The sequence below is a fragment of the Branchiostoma floridae genome, chromosome 8, assembly GCF_000003815.2.
Source record: "Branchiostoma floridae strain S238N-H82 chromosome 8, Bfl_VNyyK, whole genome shotgun sequence".
Taxonomy (NCBI): domain Eukaryota; kingdom Metazoa; phylum Chordata; class Leptocardii; order Amphioxiformes; family Branchiostomatidae; genus Branchiostoma; species Branchiostoma floridae.
This window is the reverse complement of record NC_049986.1, coordinates 5642246-5664348: the sequence shown is the minus strand read 5'-3', so window position 1 is coordinate 5664348 and position 22103 is coordinate 5642246. Positions and strand designations below refer to the sequence as shown.

Genomic DNA, 22103 nt, shown 5'->3' with positions numbered 1-22103 from the left:
GCCTTTATGTCCCATATATATGCATGCATCAACAACAAAAAATTAACAACAACCACATTAATACATAATCACTAAATAACTAAAAAACCAGAATTAAAACTTTAAAACAAACATAATGAACTAAAAGTTTCAATACTTTCAAGATATCAACATGAAAGCCCTTTATATAACGTAAAAAAAATAAGCAATGCCAGTTGCATCTGTAACTGTTACATTAGCTTTAAAGCAAACCAATAACTAAAGCGTGTGAAGTACCAATCGTGCATAAAATATAACTGTTGATTATGGCTTAGTATCCTAAAGTGTATATCTCACTAAAGCTGCAGCATGTTGGCAACCTTGCTGTGCCTGGGAGATTTGATTGAGCGCTGAACGAACTTCATCGGTGAGAAATAGATCTTTTTACATTCTGTGTGTTATGTTGTCTTTACATAGACTCTACCAGGCTTCGTGGATCTGTGGTCTAATTGTAGAAATTGGACAAATAGAATCTATAGTACGCTAGGGGAGTTAGCCGGCCAGAAGAGTATGTTTCCTCGTGAGGATAATGATTCTACCGATCCACGGAGCCTGGTAGAGGCTAGTGTTTACAGTCAAATTTGTAAGTTTTGTATGATATTCCCATCATATAGTCAGGGGGTAACATAAATGCAATCTAGGAAATAGTAACACCGCCAACATACCACAGTCCACTGAGAGATAGTCGCTTTAGGTCTGCAACTTTTCACCAGTAGCTATAGCATGCAAGTCAGGTAAGAGTTGACACCAGTAGTATGCAAGTCAGGTAAGTGTTCAACTACTGGTCTTGTATTTAACCATCACAAGATGGACGTATCCTTCAGCCAAGAACTATGCTGGGGTCGACCTTTGCCCCCAGAATACCGCACGCCTTCCCAACGACATCATCTGCGGACCACCCCTGCTGGTGGCCCTTCAGCCAGGTCGTTGCCTTGCGCGCCAGCATCTGCCATTCCACCTTCTTGTCCCCCATCTTGGAGTGAAGCCAGACCAGAGCCAGCACTGTCGCCCACACTGTCTTCTTCTACAATGAGAAAAGTTATCATTATTTACGAGATTGTGGGCGGTATAAGCTTCCAGGCACTTGGGACCGACTGCTGATGCCTTGTGTCCGTACGATCATGATCTAGTCGTTTGGTCAAAACAATTCTGAGACTGCATTCAGAAACTCTATCTGCTATTTTTTGTTGGAAAAATATTTAAACTGTGTTCCACGTTATCTACCAAGTTGAACACAGATGAAGTTTCCTGCAATTGAAACACTCTAAGACTTGTTATAGTGATAATGAGTCTAGGGATAAATTATAACGTAAAGATATCAGAGTAAAAAGCTCATCTAAAAGTCTGCATATCATGATCCACTGCAAATCGTGCATACAAGAATTTCTGAAATTTCCAGTGTAAGTTGAATTTATGTAAATAGGTCAGAATACCTAAAGAAGCCCTAATAGTGGGTTAAAACTTTGTACTGATTCAGTCTCATACTTATATCATGCATGAATTGTATAGAACTATCTGTCACACTCCAGAGATGACCAGAAAGTACAAAATGTACCTGTACGGGACACTCCTTTGTTAGCCTGTCCAACTTCACCCCCAGTACAGCCGCAAGGTCCTCATCCAGTTCCCATGATCCTTCAGCCATCTGTAAGGGGATGACTGTTGAGGGAGGGGCGGTGTCTTCTTCTTCATCATCATCGTCATCATCAGGAGCAAAACTTCTTCCTAACTTCTTCGGAGTAGCAGCACTTTTTCCTCGCGATCCGCCTCCAAATAATGGCATTGAAGGCATTGAAAACATGTTCTTCTTCTTTTTCATTGCTTTTGATTTCACTACAAAAGAGTAGATATGTAAGATGATTAGGTATAGGAAAAAATATGTTGTGTCTTCTGTTTCCCGACCTAAGTTAGAACAACCTGCTGACACTAGCCTTTCTTATGGTGGTCAGCGGAGTCACAATTTGTTTCCAGTTTCGGTTGAAGTAAAAAAAAATGCTTGTCCTATCTAATGTAGGATGAATTTATCCACAGATTTGAAACCATTATGCACAAAATCAAAGTTTGACATTAAAAATATAATTAGTGTCCTCAATTCTGTTTTGTATTGTATCACTATGAGCTTCGGCCTAAAACTCTAAAAAAAAAGATTATCGTTAACTATGGAACCTAGTTTTTTCAGGGCTGAAACAGCAAATATAACATTTTTTTTCCTAGGATGTACAAGTGATGTTGAGCATTCATCACTGAGAAAGCTGCATAAAGTGGGAAGAGGTCATAGACAGGACAACATACACACACGCTGGATTGTAGAACAAAAATCTATGATACGTACTACAGTCATGAGCCCCGACAAGGAAGAATACAGACACTGAATTACACAAGTTTAAGACTTCATCACTTGATCTTATCAATGATAAATAATTGCAACAACAAAATTTATAATTACATCATTCTTTTCAGCCCTCAACTGTAAAAGGTGAATATACCACAAGTGAAGTTTGCTTTACACGACCACAGAGATCGAATTTCCTCTTGGCCTTGCAGCAATTCATTGATGAGGGGTGGGGGGGTATTTGCAAAGTCATGTTTGGGACTGAGCCTTTTTGCTGCAGTGCCACCATGCAGTGGTAGCATGTACTACACCCTCATGTAGACAGCCAAACTGTTAGGAAATTGACTGTGGTTCTGTTACTATGACTTCACTTGTAAATGACTCACCAAACTGAAAATACTCACACTTTGAAGAAATGAAGTTTTCAAATTAAGGGCCTTACAATTACATGATAATGTACATCCTCATGGTCACAGATAATTTTCACAACACTTATTCATGCAGGGTTTAACTTGAGAGAGTCTAACGTACCTCCTGTGCTGGCCCTTTTACGGTTTCCTGTCCGACAGCTAGGAGGATGTCCCCCTCGACCCCCACCTGCCATTCTAACTATGGGCCCCCCACCTGAAATATAAGACAAGTACAGCTCACCTGTAAACACACCACGACAGTCCCTCCAACATGTGATGCAAACCGCCTTCTTACCCGCCGTCCATCAAAATCAAATTTTGAAATCGAAACAGTGTTAAAAAAAGTTCAACTTACTTACGTCGATGTAGGTTAGACATCCAAGTAATAAGAGATGCCAAAAGCAGTTACTCAAGCAACTGGACATGGTTTTGGAAACATTTAGATGTTTCAACAAGCAGCCACCAGTTTTCGTCAGCATATTTAGCTTGCTCAAAGGTCTATCTGAACCCCCTGCTGCCAGCCTAAGTACCCGACCTGAATCTACATTTAAAACACAGCTTTATAGGGGTCATAAGTGTTCTGTTCCCTATTAGGTAATTTTCTTTCATCAATTGATGTGATACTTGACGTTGAGTTTTGTCCCAGTTAGTACTCACTGGTAATTCCTTCTTTCCCCTCTTACATAAAAAACAAAGTACAAAAGTGTTCACTAAATCCTTTAGCTAACAATATCCCAAAGCCATGTTGACTTGACAATATGGATGACATCCCAACGTCCATCAATTTGACCATACTGTACTTTGTAAATTGCACAAAGCACTTGTATAAATTAGCAAATATGATAATATTAGATGAAAAATAATATCAGAAAATGGATTCTAATATAATACATTGCCATTTGAGTAAATTCCAAAGTCAAAGAAGATGTGATAACAAAAGTTAAAAATCTACTTTTCAGCATACCATCGTTACTCAGTGTGTTTAGTTGACTTTTGTCTAGCCTTCTACACAACTGAGATTTCATACTGAGGGTTTTTGCTGAACATTTTTAGTCACATGCTTGAATCAGTTTTTGGATTCCCAGAGGATGCCATCTATCATAATCAAATGAACATTGGCCTAATGGATTCCAAGTTACCTTGTGCAAAAGCTTCAGGTCCTGGACCCCCTCCTACCAGCCTCCTTCGACCTGAAACAATGAACCCAAACTTCAACCATGCCTTCATCACACACGGCTCACCTGTCTCTTCTGTTTCAAGACCTAGAACTTCCATGTCACAATCCATGGCCATTTCACAATCATCATAAACATCATCGGCCAACCCGCCAAAATCACACTCATCCATTGCATATGCCATTGGAGCAGCACATAGAACTGGAAAGGATAGACAACAGGGAATTTACAAAGAGACAGTAAAAAAACAATGTACATGCAACACCAATTCTTTTCTGTGATTCTTAGGCAAGTTGAGATTCAGCAAGAGGTCAACATGAAAACATGTACATAGTAGGGCTGTTAGCTAAAACCTGAACCTGACCAATGTGACAGTAGTGATCTGACTTTATCTGAAATTGGCTACTCCTTCCAAACAATCATTCTGGGATCTGATTTCAATTTTGTTACATTTTTGGATACTGTATCATTTTTGTCTACTCAGGCAACAACTATTCTTTAGGGGATGAAACACCACCCATGATTTTTTAAAAGCTGACAACCGAATACAAATGTTATAGTTCATCTAGATCTTCTGTAAAACATTACAGGGGTTGTGGAAAGTGTAATTTGCTTTATAGCAAGTAGCAGAGGCAGGTGATAGCATTTTTGGTACATTTCAATGAGAATGAGCCCATGCATTGCTATTATCAGCAGTAGCCAAAAAACTGGGATCCAAACTAAGGGGAATTCTATTATTTGCATGTTACTTTCCCAGACAGTTTTATGGTACGGTTCAATCTAATTCAGAACCTCATTTACCTGGTGGTGCTGCGTATGCTGCCCTACACATCATCATCTGTGGGCGCGGGACGTTCCGTTGTACCATGGCGCCCTCGATCGGTTCTCCCCGCTCGCTGTCCACGCCAATAAAGGACGTGAACTTGGACACCACGTTGGTCGCCACGCTGAGGTCGATGATCTGCTTCTTTGTCGTATCTGACACTGTTTCGCTGTCATCGTTGTCATCCTTTTCCAGATTCACCTCTAGCTCTGGTTGAAAGGAAATACAATTTCGTTGTTACCATATTTCCTTGATTACAGAAGATAAGGTAAGAAGGACTAACCTCTGACGTAGGTTTGCAGCAAGTACGCATAAGTCAGAAAGAACTGCAGACCTGTCACTGCAAACCCGTGGACAGACACATGGTCGTAACCTGCAGAACTCACGAACACCACCCTCACACTCACGGTTGACAATCGCGGCAAAGCCTAATGATCATATCACCCCTGACAACTCAGCCACAGTATTCGGTTATTAGGGGCGTGGCTTCTAAGCAATTGTCAGCCCATTGGAGAGATGGCTTTTTGTTGTCGAAAGCTCGGAAAGGCGCCATATAAGGCGACTCATTAAATTAAATATTCAAGAGCAAGATAACAGTACCGGCATAACGTTTCACAGTACTTTCAGCATCCAGACATCTTTATTTAGGTACCGAATTTAACAGTTGTCGGTTCTGTGGGCATAGGTAACCACGGCATCAACGTATACCAACCTAGCATATGAAAAAAAAACATTACCGTCATGCAAAGATAAACAGATCTTTGTGCACGCCGCGCCGTACCATGCGTACGCTGTTTGTTCGAAACTTGCAATCCGATTGTCAACCATGAGTGTGAGGGTGACAAACACTGAGTTCCTACCATCCGCACTGCAAGATTCTGCAATTGTCAAGTACCATCAATGCTAAGACTACTCAACAAAACAAAATAACACTGTTTATGAGCTATATGTCATATTATATTTCCATATCCAATAAAATACTAATACTCAGATCATAAGTTTTAAAAGTAATCAGGTTTTAGTAATATGTATGTCAAAATTAAGCATCTAGTTTTTAAGTACAAGAAGACACAATTCAGCCCCTGGCTGCCAGAACCTATTTTTATTTAAAAATGAACCATTTTTGATTGAAATTATGCACCCCGTAATTGAAAAGTGACATCCACCATTTTGGGCAAGTCTTGAAGAAATCTGTGTGACAGAAATGTATATGGATAAACTTGTAATAGAACAATCATGTGTAATAGTTTTCAGATTTTCTACATGTACTTGAATTGAAATGCTTCCCAAGTTTAGATCTTTTCTGGAGTATTTACCTAAAATTTGTAGCTTTGCTGGGCCAAGCAGCTTCATATTTTCCCATTTTCGAGTCAATGTGTCGCCATCAATTAAAAATTTTGAAAACATAGGGTCGGGAAATTCGAGAAACAACAAATAAAAGTGGTGTGGCCAAAACACCACATGAACAAACTCAAAACCATCACGAACATATTTTCTCCCTACCACAAAATCGAATGCAAGCAAACTTAAAATGCATTTCCAGTACCTTTGATGCGAGTCTTAGCCGCCAGCCTGTGTAACTGTTGTGGCTCAGGGCTGTCCTCTGCACTCGGCATCTCCTGATCCCGGGACTGTAGGCTCAGGTTCAGGTTGTGTTTTATCTCCTCAGTAAGCATCTGGCCACACAGGGTTACAGAGCCTTCCGTGACATCCACCGGCAGCTAGAAGAAGGAAGCTTTAGGTCAATTGAGATAAGAAACAGCACTTATGTCAGACAATTGATGATATCTGGATCAGAAAGACTTAGTTATAACTGGCAACTTATGAAGATAGACAAAGGAGTATAGACTCAATTATGTTTGGGACCGCATAGAACACGTTTGAACAACATTCCACAAACCCGGACAAAGCCGGTGTTCTATCCACTGACTGCTTTACTACTGAGAAAATGTCTTATTTTGTACTTACCTGTCACAGGAAAGTACAAAATAAGGCATTTGTTGTGTCAATGAAGGTTTTAACTTATACATCCAGGTAATAAGACATGCCATATACAGCAGTTACTCAAGCAACTGGATATGATTGTGGAAACGGTCATGTATATGTATGTTTCACGTCTTACTCTATCATCCACTACCTTTCGTCAGTGACACAGTAGCACATGATATCACATATATCACATGGTCCAGAACAGTCACATATCGAACATTATTGTGGCACAGGTACGACATCATGTTTTTTACACCTGGCAACAAAATAGCCCCAGCTGTAAGAAGAAAGGAATATGTTCCCACCTGCCCCTGTAGCTGTGCATACATGATGAAACGGTCCCCACTGAAAATGGGAGGGGGTGTGGAGGGGATGGGCACAGCTGTCACCCCGACAGGCAGCTGCCAGGTCAAACCTACACCTGTCACTGTGGGCTGGAGGGCGCAGCTGAGCAGCCGCATCACCTGCAGAGTGTGTGGGGGGGGGGGGGATTGACAACACAGTATTACATTTTATTTTATTTATTTGTATTTATTGAGCTTTCCAGAATGATTATTCTGGGATGTCAGAGAAGAAACACTGATGCTGTGGTAACAATGCAATGGACATTACATACTGTGGGGTCAATGACAAAAAATTATCTAACTGACCACAAGGGACTTATCATGATATCCAAATGGTCCTTCAATCTGTAGATCTGGTCCTTAATGATATCTACTGGGGTTTGACAGTGATTGTTCATGAATAAGGTAGTTCAGTACCTTTGCCTGCAGTCTGTCTGTGCCAGACACAAACTCCGCCTTGCCACGCCCTGCCCTGGCCACGCCCTTGACCAGAGCAGTGGACGCACCCTCACCGATACCAACAGAGAAGCACCTGTTACACCAAACATGATAGTGTGAGTAGGGTTCGTAACAACAGCATAATAGTCCCAATGGAAGGCAAATTTCATTTTGATGCAGTACAATCACTCTTAACTAGAGGGAGCTTTTGATCCATGAAGGTGCTACAATGGCCTAAATCAAATTGTGTACCTTGATAGAATACGACGTAGTATGTCTGTGCAGGCAATTGTAATGCAACATACAAGTTGAGCTTTCTCAACTCAAAGCTTTATCTTTGTAGCCCCTTCATGGATCAAAAACTTCCCCTATTAGAGAGTAATGGTACTGCAGCCAAATCAGACTTGTCACCCTTGTGCATTTGAATGTCAACATTCACCCCTCCCCTACCTCTCCCCTGGCCTACTCCTCCACCCCCAAAACTAATAGAATATCAGTGACTGTCTCCTACCTGGCAGAGTCGGCATGCTTCGCCACCTCCCTCACACACGCCTGCGTGTCCCAAACCTCTCCATCAGTCAACAGGAACAGCTGTAGAGTAAAGCACACAACAGCAGATTAATCACAGTAGCAGAATACGGTATTCAAACATGGGGATTTCTACAGTAAGTTAGATGGGCAAGAAATGTGTGTTCTATCAGAAAGAAAAAGCAGGCGGATTATTGTTAGGATGTTCCTAGAACTGTTATGATGATGATGATGAGAACTGTTACAAATGATTTAATACACAGAGTATGGTATAACGAACAATAGATTCTCTCACAATCCATTTTCCAATATCTTTTTTGCAATCTAATATTTTAGGCATGTATGTGCTCATATTAAAGCTGCTTTGTGCAACTTACAGTATGGTTGGAGACTTTTTTTGGAAACTGATTCACCTCCAGATGTCATCCCTATAATCAATAGATTAACAATATTGGCCTATGATAATGTCACATTTTTGCACTATCGACAGAAGACTAAAGCATCCTATCATTAGCACAGTGTATTTCGCATCACGCTGTCCCAGCCCTCCCGTTGTTGAACATGTATAACAGACTGAGCATATTATCCCCACCTGTCTCGGATGCCCTGCTATTGGAGGCTGTTTGTACACATGCTGTAGAGGCTGAAGGATCTCAGTTCCGCCCAAGTCTGCCTCCATCTTCCCCAGAGCCTTACAGGCTGTTAGTAGTAGTAGACTGGTTTATTAAGCAATAAGCATAATAGTCCTCCTGGCAGCCTAAGAGGCTGAATTGCGAGGGCATTACAATCATGTTCAAATTCAGCATACATCGATTAGAAAACTTTATGCACGACGTTAAAACAATGGGTCAATAGATGCTGGTTAAAATACAATATCAAAGTAATACGAATTTGTTCAAAGTATTCCACTATTTACAGACTTTATATAGACTTTTAAAACTTCGACAAGACAACGTGTGACTGACGAGTAAAGTTCAGTTCAGTTTAATAGAGTCCGTTAAGCGTTTCCACAATGGCCGGGATGGCGCTTGACCTGTAGCGCTTTGACCCAGAAGGCTGCTGGTACTGTCCAGAGTTACGTAGGTTTCTACCGTGCTGTTGTACACGGGTGGGGGGCAGCCAAGAACAGAACCGTGGGGATTTCTCAACTTTGGTAGCAAAGTCAACACACAGGCTCCGACGGCGGTCTGATAGGCGTTGGAGATTGAGCTGTTCTAGCGTTTCTGAGTAGGAGTCGTACCGTCGTCCAATGATCATTTTGCAGGCACGTTTCTGCACTCGCTCTAGGGCTGCAGACTGTTTGCTTGTGAGTGCGGCACTCCAGCAGGGAGCACCATATTCCAGGATGGGGCGAATGTACCCGCAGTATATTATGGTGAGATCAGATTCTGGTACTCCGGATCGGCGCAGTCTGCTGACGAGGAAGAGACGCTTGCTGGCTTTAGACACCATCACGTCTACTTGGTCATCCCAACGTAGGTCCGATCTAATGTGTAGTCCTAACAGCCTGGCCTGTGTGACAATGGCAAGGTTCTGTCCACCAAGGGTAAGTGCCGGTATCTGCGGCGGTTGACGCATGAAGCAGAAATGCATCGCCATGCACTTTTTGGGATTGAGGCTCATAGAATTGCTCGCGGACCAGCTCTCAAGGTTGTCGAGGTCAGTCTGGAGGGTTGTTGCTACCGTAACTGGTCTTATTTCACCGAGGTTGAAGTCGTCGACATACTTCCAGTGAGAGTTTGAAGTTACGGGTTTGATGTCATTTATCATTGCTAGGAAAACTAGCGGACCTAGCAGAGTTCCCTGGGCCACTCCACTTGTTAATGGCTCCCAGTCTGACACTGACCCCCGATATCTGACGCACTGTTTCCGACCAGCCATGAAGCTACACAGCCATGGGATTAAAGAAGCTCTTGCCCCCATGCTGATCAGTTTAGCGATGGCAGTGTTGTGGCACACTCTGTCAAATGCCTTTGAGAAATCAGTTAAAATCAAGGTGCCCACTGTTGCTTTCCTTTCAGCCCCGGAGAAGAAAAAGTTCAGCAAGTCGATGAGACAATGTGTTGTGGAGCATCCTTTGGAATTCCCAAACTGTTTGCAGTCATTTGAGGTGCTATGTCGGACAGGATCCAGGAGGAGACGAATCCTTCGCAGACTTTAGCAAACTGAGCCGTGAGAGAGACTGGGCGGATGCTGTCAAGGTCAGTTGGCTGTTTTTTTGGGACGGGGATTACCGTGGCTTCCCTCCACTCAGGCGGTACTCTTCCCTCTCGCAGTGAAGCATTAAGGATGTCTGTCAGTGGCAAGGAAAGCTCGTAGGCAAACTCCTTTATGATTTTAGGCGGCATCTGGTCCGGGCCAGGGGCTTTTGAGACCTTGGTTCCGCTTAACCGGTTGTACATGTCCCATGGGTTGACTTGGGGCGGTGGCAAAGCCGGCAGGTACGATGGTAGCTTGCTGTAGTCCAGTGGGCTCAGCGCCTGGCAAATGGACGCCAGGTGCTTGTTGATGGCGTTTGCTACACCTGCTGTGTCGGTAGAGTCTACTCCTGGTACTTGGATGTTTGTGGTAGGGGCTGACCAGTTTGCCAACTGTCTGATGGTCTTATGCCACTCGGCCGGATTCTCCTTCTTCAGATGCTGCACGTGGTCGTGGTAGAAGGTTTTCTTCCCTTGTTTAATGTTACGGGCGATCTTGTTGCGGAGGAGCTTGTAGAGTAACTCTTGACCCCGACTGTGAGCTAGTTGTCTTTTGTGTATCAGTGTCTTGAGCGAAGCAGTGATCCAGGGTTTGTCTTTTTTATGTAGCTTGGCTCTCTTTTGGGGAAAGAACCTGTCTATGGCTGAGTGCAATGTCCCGTAGAATGCGGCTGTCTTCTCTTCTACAGTGGCCTTCTCTAGCACCTCCTGCCAGCTGTGTGAGGTAATCCATTGCCCAAAGTCCCGTATCCTGGAGTCCGGCATGGGACGGACGACCACGTACTTGGACTTGTTGGTACCTTGTGCACGCTCTCCTGCCTGCCACCAAACAGCCTTGTGGTCACTTGTGCCTATTGGATTAGTCACCTCTGGAAGTTTGTAGGAAGACTTTAAGTTCGTGATGATGACGTCGAGGGTAGCCTCCCCACGGGTCGGGGAGCTGACCACTTGGTGTAGTCTGTGAGCCCGGAGAAGCGGCTGGTAATCCAGTCGGTTGTAGTCCCCTGCAAATATGAGACCGATGTCAGGATGAAGGGTTTTCAGGAGGTCAGCCGTGTCCACCAAGTGATGTAGGAGAAACTCCTGGTTCCTGGAGTTGGGTGGGAAGTAAGTTGCACAGACTGCGATGCAAGGTACTTGCCGCGGGAGTCTAGGGGGCCGAAGCCACACCCACACGCATTCGAGTTCTGGGGGTACAGAAACCTGAGGGATGGTCCTCGGTTGGGCGTCTTGGTGGACATAGACGGCCACGCCTCCTCCACGGCGGTCAGTTCTGCTACAAGAAAACAGTGCGTACTTATCGATATTCAGGAACTCAGTTGGTATCGCTGGGGAGAACCACGTCTCTGTGACAATTGCTACATCAGCGTTATATTGTTTGATAGTGGTTTCAAATTCATCCAGTTTGTTAAGGAGAGAACGAGCGTTGCACATATATACTGATGGCAAGCTTCCCGCATTGGAGTTGGGCTGGGGTTTTCGCACTGGAACTTTGAGTAGATTAACGGTGTTGGCATTCTTCCGTGGTCTAGGGAGTTGTTGTTGTGTACAGTCCCTCCCGTAAAATTTTCAGACTCTTGTTGTCGTACTTTTCACTGCCCCTGTAGTAGTGCAGACATTAGACACATTTAGAAACAGCAAGGTATGATAGGCATTCATACATCATTAACATTATAACTAAGCTAAAAAGCAAAGCATACCGGTATATAGCAGTGTTTGTAAATATGGAATACAAAACGATGTGAGATCGCTTTTTGGTGCATTTAAGAGGGGTGTTTAAAAGGGACAAAATTCAGATGTCAACAAGTTTACAATAACCATATCTGTCATTATAAACCTGATTAGGGCATTTAATAAGAATAAGTACTTCTATTTATAAGAAATATATCATAATTGCAATAGTTTGTCAACACAACGGTCTGTCAGGAAATCATATGCAACGGACGTGATTTTAATGCAATGCTGACCAACGATCCAGAAATAGTTAGATAAACTTAATTACTGTTACAAAACAGCCGTGATATTGAGAAGTTAAAAATACAGGCCACAGTAAAAATACAGGCCACAGTAAATGCAGAAACTTTCATGGTGATTTAATGTTCGCGGTGGCCGCTTAACTGCGAACTTAAAACCACCGCAAACATTTTCCATGGCAGTAAGAGACTACAGGCCATGGTGCTACTGCGAAATTAAAACCACCACGAAAAGACTTTTTTCCCGCTACCACAAAATTAAATCCCCGCAAACCTAAATGCATTTACAGTAGGTCATGACTTAAACTCTAGGACTTACTTGAACAGTGACTCGTGCCTGCTGCCAAATCCGACAATGTTGAAGTAACAGCCAACGGGAAGGCTCTTCAGGAACAGGAGGACTGGGTTTCGCGAGCATTCTTGATCTTGTTCCCGCTCATGCTACCCGAACGGTCCAGGATGAATATGAACTCTCCGCAGTTGGCGACCAGGTCCTCGCGGGAAAGGTCGGGCACGAAGGTCAGCATAACGGTGTGGTCTGCCATGAAGCCGTCTATTTTTAAAAAAAAATACATTACTAAAAAAAGCAAACATTCATGAGAAAATGAAAGCAACATTCATGAGAAAATGCAGGATATTTCACTCCCAGGAATTTGCCTTTTGTCAAGATACTCGTACACAACACTATAGTTCCACACTGGCATTGCCAACAAAAAAGAAAATACAAAAGGAAAAACTACTGTACAGTAGGCACCTAGGCATCGCCAAAAGTGACAGAAGAAGAAGGAGAAAGAAAGAAGAACACACCAGCATAAAGCATATGCAGGAAACATAAATATGGTATGAAAAAACTAAATAGACATATCCTGTTTCAAAAACTGTAACTGAAATGCCACCTGCACTTCCAAAGAAAGTCTGCTGGTGGGCCCAAACTAATGTCAGTTACATCATGTATGTACCAAACAAAAATGGCCATAGCTTGTCCCGAACGAGATATCAAAACCAGAAGCTCAGCTGCAGTGCCAAGGAAAGCTGATAGGGGGCCCGAAATCTAAGAAATTCAATCTCTAAGTTAACGGTCTCATCAACACCTACCCACTAAATACTAAATATCATGGCAATCCATCCAGACAATCTTTATTATTTCATAGTGTTCACAAACACACACATTAATGCTGATGTAATTTGTAGGTAATGTAAAATATATACTTACTAAGTAAACATGAATTTCAAAGCTTTAGGAATGTACATGATGATAGTACCTGTTCCTTGTCCAAGCTCGGTCACTGCAAATGGTCTGTGCTTGTCCTTGTAGTGGACATAGAGCTCCACATCTGAGTCCAGCTTGTGGTCATCCTTCAGCCTAACCTGATAGTGGACACAGAGTAGGTAGACGGTGTTAAACTTAAAGAGTTAATGTATACGTAGTTGGTCAAGACATTAAATAGAATCTGAAATTAGCAATTAAGTCTGTATTAATGTGTGCACAAATATGTGTGTGTGTGTGTCTGTTTTTAATGTGTGTGTGTGTGTGTGTGTGTGTGTGTATGTGCCTCTGTGTGTGTCAGACTCTGCATTAATGCGTTTGAGAGTGTGTGTATGTGTCTTTAATAAAAGCTATATTAAAAGCTATGTGTGTGTATCTGTGTGTGTGTGTGTGTGTGTGTGTAACTGCGGCAGCGTAAACTTTGTGTATGTGTGTGTGGCTACCAAGTCCATGGAGGGTGGTTTTTAACTTTTATAGATGACATAACTTGCAATTTGAAAGCACCATTTGACAACTTGATATCCCTATCAAATTTTTTGATACAACAAAATACACCTGTTACCTAGCGGATGAGGTGAACTATTGTTAACCTTATAAGACTGTCTGACAGTCAATATAAAAAGTCCCAGTACCTGTGCAGAAGTACCTCCATATGTCACGTCAATAGAAGACTTCGGGGACTCGATCTTGTCAATGGAGTTAGGTGATGACACGTTGACCTTGAGCTTGAGTTTGTAAGGGGCGTCAGAGGTCACAACGTCGCCGGTCCGAGCCATGTAAGTGTCGTCATAGACCGCAGCTCCTGAAACAAACGATGTATAGTTGTCATAAACTTTTCATATGGATCTGCGACTTTGGTACTCTTTTTAAGAACTACACTGTATATCAAATCAATGGAGCACTCAAAGCTTTTGTCATATTAAAGAGTACAAATGTAATTCAACGCCCTATAGTCCGATTTGAAAGATTCGAACTTGCTTGCTTGCGCTGCTGATGAAAACTTAAACAACTGTTTTGTTCCTTTGCCCGGTTCTCTTGTTTGAATTTACAAAGTTGTTGAGATGATGTGCACTGATGTCACGTCTTTTGCTCTTTTTTTGCGATAAACTTGAGTTTCCTTCGGCCGTCGGGCAATCCTACCCTCGGTCAGGCCGTAACTCGGACCTTAGGGTTGTAGCCAGCCTGAAATCACTTTCCGTCCCGTCAATCCTATCAAGCACGGAAAGCGCGACGTTCCTAAGAGGGTCTGGGGATTGGGGCATATTCCCCTGGCAAATTTTTCAATCTAGACCCTCAGACAAGCTATTTCCTGCATTTTGAGGTGTAAATTTGGTTGGTATACTAAGTTGTTCAACAGCATCTGTTTTGGTGAAAAACTCCACAAGGGCGACAGTTTTATTCTATGATCTTAGTTTACATACTGATTTCTGTCCGTCACAGAGGACGGAACGGGCAGATCATTTTCCGTCCCCAGCTGCAAAATTCCGTCAAAGGACGGAAGGACGGGTGCTAGCTACAACCGTAAAACTCCAAACTATAAACCACTTGACACTGCGACACAACAACAAATGTAACGTTATGTATCAAATTGCCAAGAAATTTGAGACTTTGACAATGCCTTACCTTGTTGTTTACACTAGGGTTGTGCAGGCAAGGCTGTACCTAGCTAGTGTTAGCAGGAATTGACTAGCTAGGCTCTCTGCCTAGCTCTAGTCCAAGAATGGATAACAGCACCCCCAAAGTCACCCTGGACTCTGAAACATCTGAATAGCGTAAGCTTTATTTCAGTCTGATGACAACACAGCCACACGTGACACGAAACTGTGGTGCGTCATGCCTGGACACGCCCATCCCTTAATCCAATTACAGTTGTGAGATCTCGCTTATTGGCCAGACCGTCGATTAGGATTGACAGCCAGGAAAGTACCATAAAATTTCACGAATGCAAATCAGGTAGGTGTGTCATGCAGGTGGCCATGGGTTTCTGTTTTGATGAATTCCAGATGTGATCTTGCTTTGTTTACCTGTAAAAACTGCTACCTAGCGATTTTTACAGAAATTGCAACCATATTTCAGACACCTCACTGAGACCAAAACACGATCGCGAATTCAAAATCATTCATCACATTTGGGGTTGCCACGTTTACAAATACAAACAAATAACGTTACAAATCTATTCTAAAAAAAACCTCTCCATAATATAACTATCGCCGTACGTATTTTTTTTTTCTCATTTGTAGAAAAGAGAGGAGAAAATGGAGTATTCCGCTATTCGCCGTTGTTCAAAGTTCGCGGCTTGAAACTAGTAACTATACCATGCAGGGTTTTACCGTAAAAAAGGGAAAATTTTCACAGTAGTTTTGCTTTCGCGGTAAAAGTGTCAACGTGAAAAACGTGAACATAGAACCAACGTGAATATTTCCCATCTTACCGCAACGTTTAAACAGTGTCTACAATCTATATAGATCTTTGAACCTAAAACATTAACTCCCATAATTCCATCGCGGATGCAATTATACCGTCCCTTTTTTCAAATAACTTTCGAGGTCTTCTTTTTACCTAGATATCTGAAGTCAAGTGGACAACCTTCACCCGAGATAAACTCTCGCAAAGTGCGCGAACTACGTTCTGTTCTAAGAACTAAGAGTTCTAACGTTCCAACATTCTCTCGTTCTTATCAAATCTAAAAGAGTTCAAAGATGGCCACTGTTGTTGGTGAGACTACGGATGTTCCCAAAAAGATTTCGCCCAAGGCCCTCTGGCAATGGGAGAACACAAAACGCCGAATGGGCTTCCTAACTTTCCTGGGGGTGTCACCTAATGTAGACGGGGAGACCGTTCAGAGGCTGTACGAGGGGGTAGAAAGAATGGCCGAGGAGTATGTGGACAACGTCCTGGTGGATCCTGTAGCCTGGCGAGGGGGAGAACGTCTGAACAAACGGCATTTTGCAACTGTAGTTCAGGCGCTAGCCGCTAGTACGCACGGTCTACTGCGATCTCAACATATCCTGCAATTTTTCAGGTAAAATTGTTTCGTTTCTCCTATACATTACAGGTTTTGTCACTCAGAATGTCCGGACTGCCCCCAACCCAAACGTGAATGGGTCTGCATGCTCTTTTACGTAAGGCGTAGGCAGCCTATTTTATTTCCCGTAATTCGTAGGGAAAACCATCTTATCTACATAATTCGTAACGAGGTGACCAAATTTAGCGTAAATGGCTTTCTTGGTTAAGCGCAATACGTAGGGGGTTCTTCTGAATTCAGCGTAAATCGTTGTCGGAACCCCCATGCAGACCCTCCTAGTTCCCTAACGTTACTCTACTAATTTTCGTTCTACTGTACTAACTTTTTTGGCGGCGCCTCAGGGGCGAGCAAAATCTTGTAACATTATTGTGATTTCCCTGTTTCATCCAGGAACCGCTACCCAGACCTCTGGCAACAGACAGATGGAACTGCAACCACGGTGGCAGTTGTGGTGAGTACTGTGAATTCTATGTTCATAACGTTGATGACTTAACTTCGAACGAAAAGGAGATTTTAGCATTTACAACAATTTAATATTACACAACTTTAGTCAGTAATGAAATGGAAATGCATAGAAGTGAAGAGATTTGAAAGTTTACGCTCGAAAACTACTAGCAAGTACATGTACTAAGTAAATGGTAGGATCATAGCTAGGTACCACTACTCAACTTTACTTTGGTGCCAACCACAAATATTTCCAGTTTTTCTTTATTTTATCATCAACAAAAGAATTGCGTGCATTACGATACAATATTAATCAATAATATCATATTATATGTTGTGATGTGTTTACCAGCTGTTTATCTTGTCAAATTTGACTTGTTATGTCGTGTCGTCTTGACTCTTGTGTTGTGCTGTGTTCCGTCGTGTTGTGCTGTATCGTGTTGTGTTGTACATGTGTTGTGTCGTGTTTTGTTGTGTTGTGTTGTACATGTGTTGTGCTGCGTTGTGTTGAGCTGTACATGTGTTTTGCTGTGTTGTGTTGTGTTGTGTTATGTTGTGTTGAAACGGTCTAGACAAAGTCACCATGGCGCAGGTTAACTTGTCCTTCCTTACTTTCCAGAAAGCCATCCATGTTGTCCTGTCCAGCCGAAAGTTCCTACAAGTTGAAGCGGACGTTGACCCCGTGACGTCAGATCGTCGCGTCGTCTTCTTCGCCATCGACTACCAGAGTTACCCAGACGCACCCGCGCCAGGCACGGTCCTCCGAATGCCACAAGATGAAGATAGACAAACTTCCGCAAGAGGACGCTGCAGCTCCGCTGATTTTCTCTCTGCAGAGTCCAGTACCCACTACAAGACCCCAAAGAAAGTTCACCAAGCTAGGTCTGTTCTCAGGAAGGCTTTAGAGGAATCTAATGGCCAGAACCAAAATGTCGTACCGCAAGGAAATATCAAGCGGCGGTGGCAACAAAAAGAAGTCCAACTGAGCCCTGCTCGTGGTATGAAAGGGACTTGTGGTACAAACCCGCATGACGAGGCCGATCCTAACACCCCTACTGATGGTACAGTCAGCACCAAGGACGGGGACAACAGCAGGCGGTGGCAGGAGTATTGGGGCCGATGTCTGGACCAGGAGGCTCCCACCTACGCGTTCGACCTTGTAGGCTACATGTGTGAGGAGCGACTAGCACGGGGCTTCTTTCCCAGGGTAGTCAACGTTTTCCCGCGGAATTTACTGCTAACTGCCGAGCAGGCTGTGATGGAATGTTTGGCAGTGACTGATGTCGAACTGTAGTGTAGACCCTGGACAACACCGCCTCCTGGCGACTTTGTTACTAAGCTCACCTAACGTTATAACATGACGACGTCAAAGTCAGTTTCTTTTCTTTTCTGGAACTCTGAGCGATTTTGTAGGAGCGGGCCCCATTACCATGAAGCGTTTGTTTAAAAGGCAAGTGATGAAATTAAAGACAAAATTCTTGCCGTCTCAGACAATGTGTTTGTTGTTTCCTCTCTCTCTCCCTCTTCACTTAGGCCATGTTGATTTGACTATAAGAATGACATCTGTGGGTGGTAATTTGTGGGGTCATTTGGCGTAACCCTCCCTCGGATAGGAGATTTTCAAACAAATTTTAAGATAAACATACAACTTTTTTTGTCTGAGTTTCTGTCTTCGCTCCTAGTCAAGGACGTTTATTTAAGTGAATGCAGACAATGCTGGTTTTTATACCCCTTAGATATGACGAGTGCCCACCAGGAGCCTGCCTGGTTCCCTGCCGTTATTCGCAGGTCATGCGGCAGGGACCCGGTACCCTAAAACTGCCCCACCTGGCTGTGAGAGACAAACGTTACCCTATCGGACCCCGCAGGGGTGACTACAGGGCACCGTCAGAACATCTGACGGGTGTCTGCCGGAGACGAACATAGGAAGGTGGACACTTTCTAAAGAAAAATCACGGGGTGCCCGCCGAAACACTCCGGGACCCCCACGGGGCAGCGTGAAGGCAGCGTTAAATTGTGACCACGCAAGCCGGTGTCCGCCCGACTTCAGAGCCTGGCCGGGGCTACATCCCTGACGGGCACCGGGCCAATTGTGACGTGACCCAAGCTTAAACTGGTCACACAGGTACATGGCAAGCGGTCTCCGCTAGGAGGCGCATTTAGACCTTTGTTAACAACTACAGTCAATAGAGCTACTGCAATTCTAACGGCGCCTGCCACATATATGTATGCCGCATAATATATATCATTGTCACCATTGCGTTACAAATGAAAACATGCAGCGCCCTTCTAGTCTTTTCATTTCAACCATGCTCTCCTAATGTCTTATGTTATAAATGGCATAGGTAGATAGACGAACATATTATGAGTTGTTTGTTCTTGCATTCATTCGGCATTAATTCCTCAACGGCTTTGAGGAGAGGTTTTATTCATGTATTACTCGGAGTGATGACCCTAAAAGTGTGTCGAGCCAAAAACTGATCGGCTGCTTTGACGCGTGATTTTAGTGGTGAGAAATTCAGTCAGTTCAGCCAGCCCAAATGATCTCAAAAATTAGATTGGTGAAAGTCTGTTTGTAACAGAAGAAGTCAGCAGGTAATGTTTGGCAACCGCGCGCAATGTCGGAGGTACACAGTCCTGGGTTCTGAGTCGTGTGGTTACGTTGTACACGAACAGCGAAAAACTGTACTCTCCAAGCAGAGGTTAGGCTCCGGCTGTTTTTTTTTTACTTTTTTTTTAGTCGTTTTTATCGGGTTTTCTATTTTTTTTTATATCTTCCTGTGTCAAAACCTAACAAAACCTGTTTGGCTGGCGTACTTCAAGAAAAATGACAAAATAGAAAGCCCGATAAAAACGACTAAAAAAAACGTTAAAAAAACAGCCGGAGCCTAACCTCTGCTTGGAGAGAAGAAAAATTGCCTCTCGCGGGGAGCGACAAAGTGTAGTTTGTAATTACTATAAACAAAGAACTTATTGTTCATTGGCAATTTTTTTCTCATGATCTAGGGGAAATGTGCTCACTCAACAGAGAATGAACGATATGGGGAGTTTTCCTATAGCTTCATAATGAACGCGCCCATGTAAAAGAAATATTTTCGTATTACATTCAATGGAGTGAAAAAGCTCAGCTCAAAAGCTCGCATACGCAGTCTGTACACAAGGCCGGGTTCTGTAGCCGTTTGATGTTGAAGCGTGGCCATGCTTGACTCGGTCCGTCTGTAGCGGAACAAACCGTGAAGACTGGGCCGGCCTTCGGTCCTGTCATGTGTCATGCCGGGGGAAGTGTGACACAAGCCACCTGATCACCAGGATAGCCGGGGAACCACACCATCGTGAGCTCGCCGCTAGCTCTACGGTGATGTGGGTATAGTTCTCCTGCCCGCTTCACTAGGGCAAGCCGGAGGATTCTTACTTAGTTTGTTTTTGATTCAAAAACTGATAACCAAAGTTTGTCATGATGACGAATTGAACTTCTGACTGAAAACATTTAGAACATCGATGATCAGACTGTACAACGAACGCACTTACGACGGAATAAATGTCTTCAGAAAACGACGTTTATGGTATGTTTTAGTGTTACAGATAGGGTAAAACCTTGTTTTTTTCGCAGGATTTAAAAAAAAACGACGCGGGAAGAAATATAATTGAGGTCTCCGCTCCATAGTGCACGGTGCAGATTTCTAACCCGGATGTCAGTACAGTATTCAGATCAAGGAGGAGTGGTATTCTGGAAGCAGCCCTCACTGTTGGTATCCGGTGTCTTTGGTAGACAAACCACGACCCTTTTCCGACAGTTGACCGACCGTTGTTGACCGAACGTGCCGTCCTGATGACAGTCACGCCAACGCCACAGTTCCACGGCACCGCTGCAACTACTCAACTCTGAAACACCTGTCCACATGACACTAAACAACAGAGAACAAACGAATTGGACAGAAAACTAGGAGAGGAGTTCCTTTACAATAAAAGAGCAATATGTATCAGAAAAAAGAACACAAAATGAGAGAAATAAGGACAAAAATTGCAAGACAGTAAAAGAAGAGAAGAAATTAAAACTGACAGGAAAAGAAGTGAGTCTACGGGGAAAATCGTTTATCTCACACACACAAAAAATAGGATGAAGAATTATGTGTGTGAGTCTTTTAAAAACTAATATTTCACGTTACTACCTCTAGAAATAGAAAAAGGGTGAAAAACGAAATAGGATATGAAAATAGAGAAATTTATCGCTGTGACCTAAGAAACTAGCAACATTTGAAAGAAAATGAGAAAGAAATGTTAGAAAGAAACAAAGAAAGAAAGAAACGACTGTGAGTCTAAGTCTATAAGAGACAGATGAGGACCGCCCGGAGAGAAAAACTTGACCTGTCTGTCTCTGAGATTGACCCTAGGTCATGACCTCCGACCTCTAGTGTAAGGGATGAAGATCCCGCATTGAGGACCGTCTTGTTTAGGCTGTCTCACACAATATTTAGCTTATTACACACTTTGTCGTCTCTCACAAAAATTTCAATATTTCTTAAGAAATTAACTACAACACGAGAGCCTATGGCCTTAGGGTAACTAACTTATACAGACTGTAAAAAAATGAATTCGGACGAAAAAGTATGCACTTACGAGATTAACGAGAATTTTCAACTTGAGTTGGTACCAATATCTCTTCAATGGCAAAAAGCGTCTGACAAAAATATACAAAGAAATCACTGTACGATAGTTAACGCCAAATATAGACTGTTATATTGTTGCTTACCCTTTTCATTTTTTCAGATCATGACTGAATGACGTATTCTAATAGAGACAGAATTGAAACATAATTTTCAGGCCATTGTCAGGCTTTATGTAATGGTAGACGACAAACCAATGTTGTGGCACTATCTGTATAATAATTGTTAAAATCGTCGTTTTATTCTTGCTCATCCTATCTCTGATTAACTTTTACGTATAAGCGTATCTTCCTGTCACTTTCTATTAGAACTATGATAAAAATTATGTTTACCTTTATGCTATTCTTATCATATAGCATAAAATAGAAAAGAGGTACTCTATGATAAGTGACGGGCTACCTGAAATATATATAGGGATGTTTCTCAAAGGACACCACCGAAGTCAAAACATCGTCTTTGTTACTTACAGAGTTAC

The 22103-nt window shown here is 42.9% G+C and overlaps 2 protein-coding genes across 2 annotated transcripts; one reads left to right on the top strand and one right to left on the bottom strand.

The window, feature by feature from the left end:
* Positions 1 to 598: 598 nt before the first annotated feature.
* LOC118420707 (von Willebrand factor A domain-containing protein 5A-like) lies at positions 599 to 14304 on the bottom strand. Its single transcript, XM_035827658.1, is given in 15 exon segments — positions 599 to 1042; positions 1574 to 1851; positions 2882 to 2974; positions 4002 to 4136; positions 4737 to 4967; positions 6305 to 6479; positions 7053 to 7211; positions 7509 to 7623; positions 8041 to 8120; positions 8650 to 8761; positions 11824 to 11856; positions 12548 to 12630; positions 12633 to 12781; positions 13491 to 13596; positions 14128 to 14304. Coding segments are annotated over 15 exon segments (2097 nt in total). The 5' UTR covers positions 14272 to 14304; the 3' UTR covers positions 599 to 838.
* A 1835-nt stretch (positions 14305 to 16139) lies between these two features.
* LOC118421397 lies at positions 16140 to 18453 on the top strand. Its single transcript, XM_035828661.1, has 3 exons — positions 16140 to 16517; positions 16911 to 16971; positions 17584 to 18453. The coding sequence occupies exons 1-3, from the start codon at positions 16195 to 16197 to the stop codon at positions 18256 to 18258; spliced, it is 1059 nt and encodes a 352-aa protein (XP_035684554.1). The 5' UTR covers positions 16140 to 16194; the 3' UTR covers positions 18259 to 18453.
* Positions 18454 to 22103: the final 3650 nt, after the last annotated feature.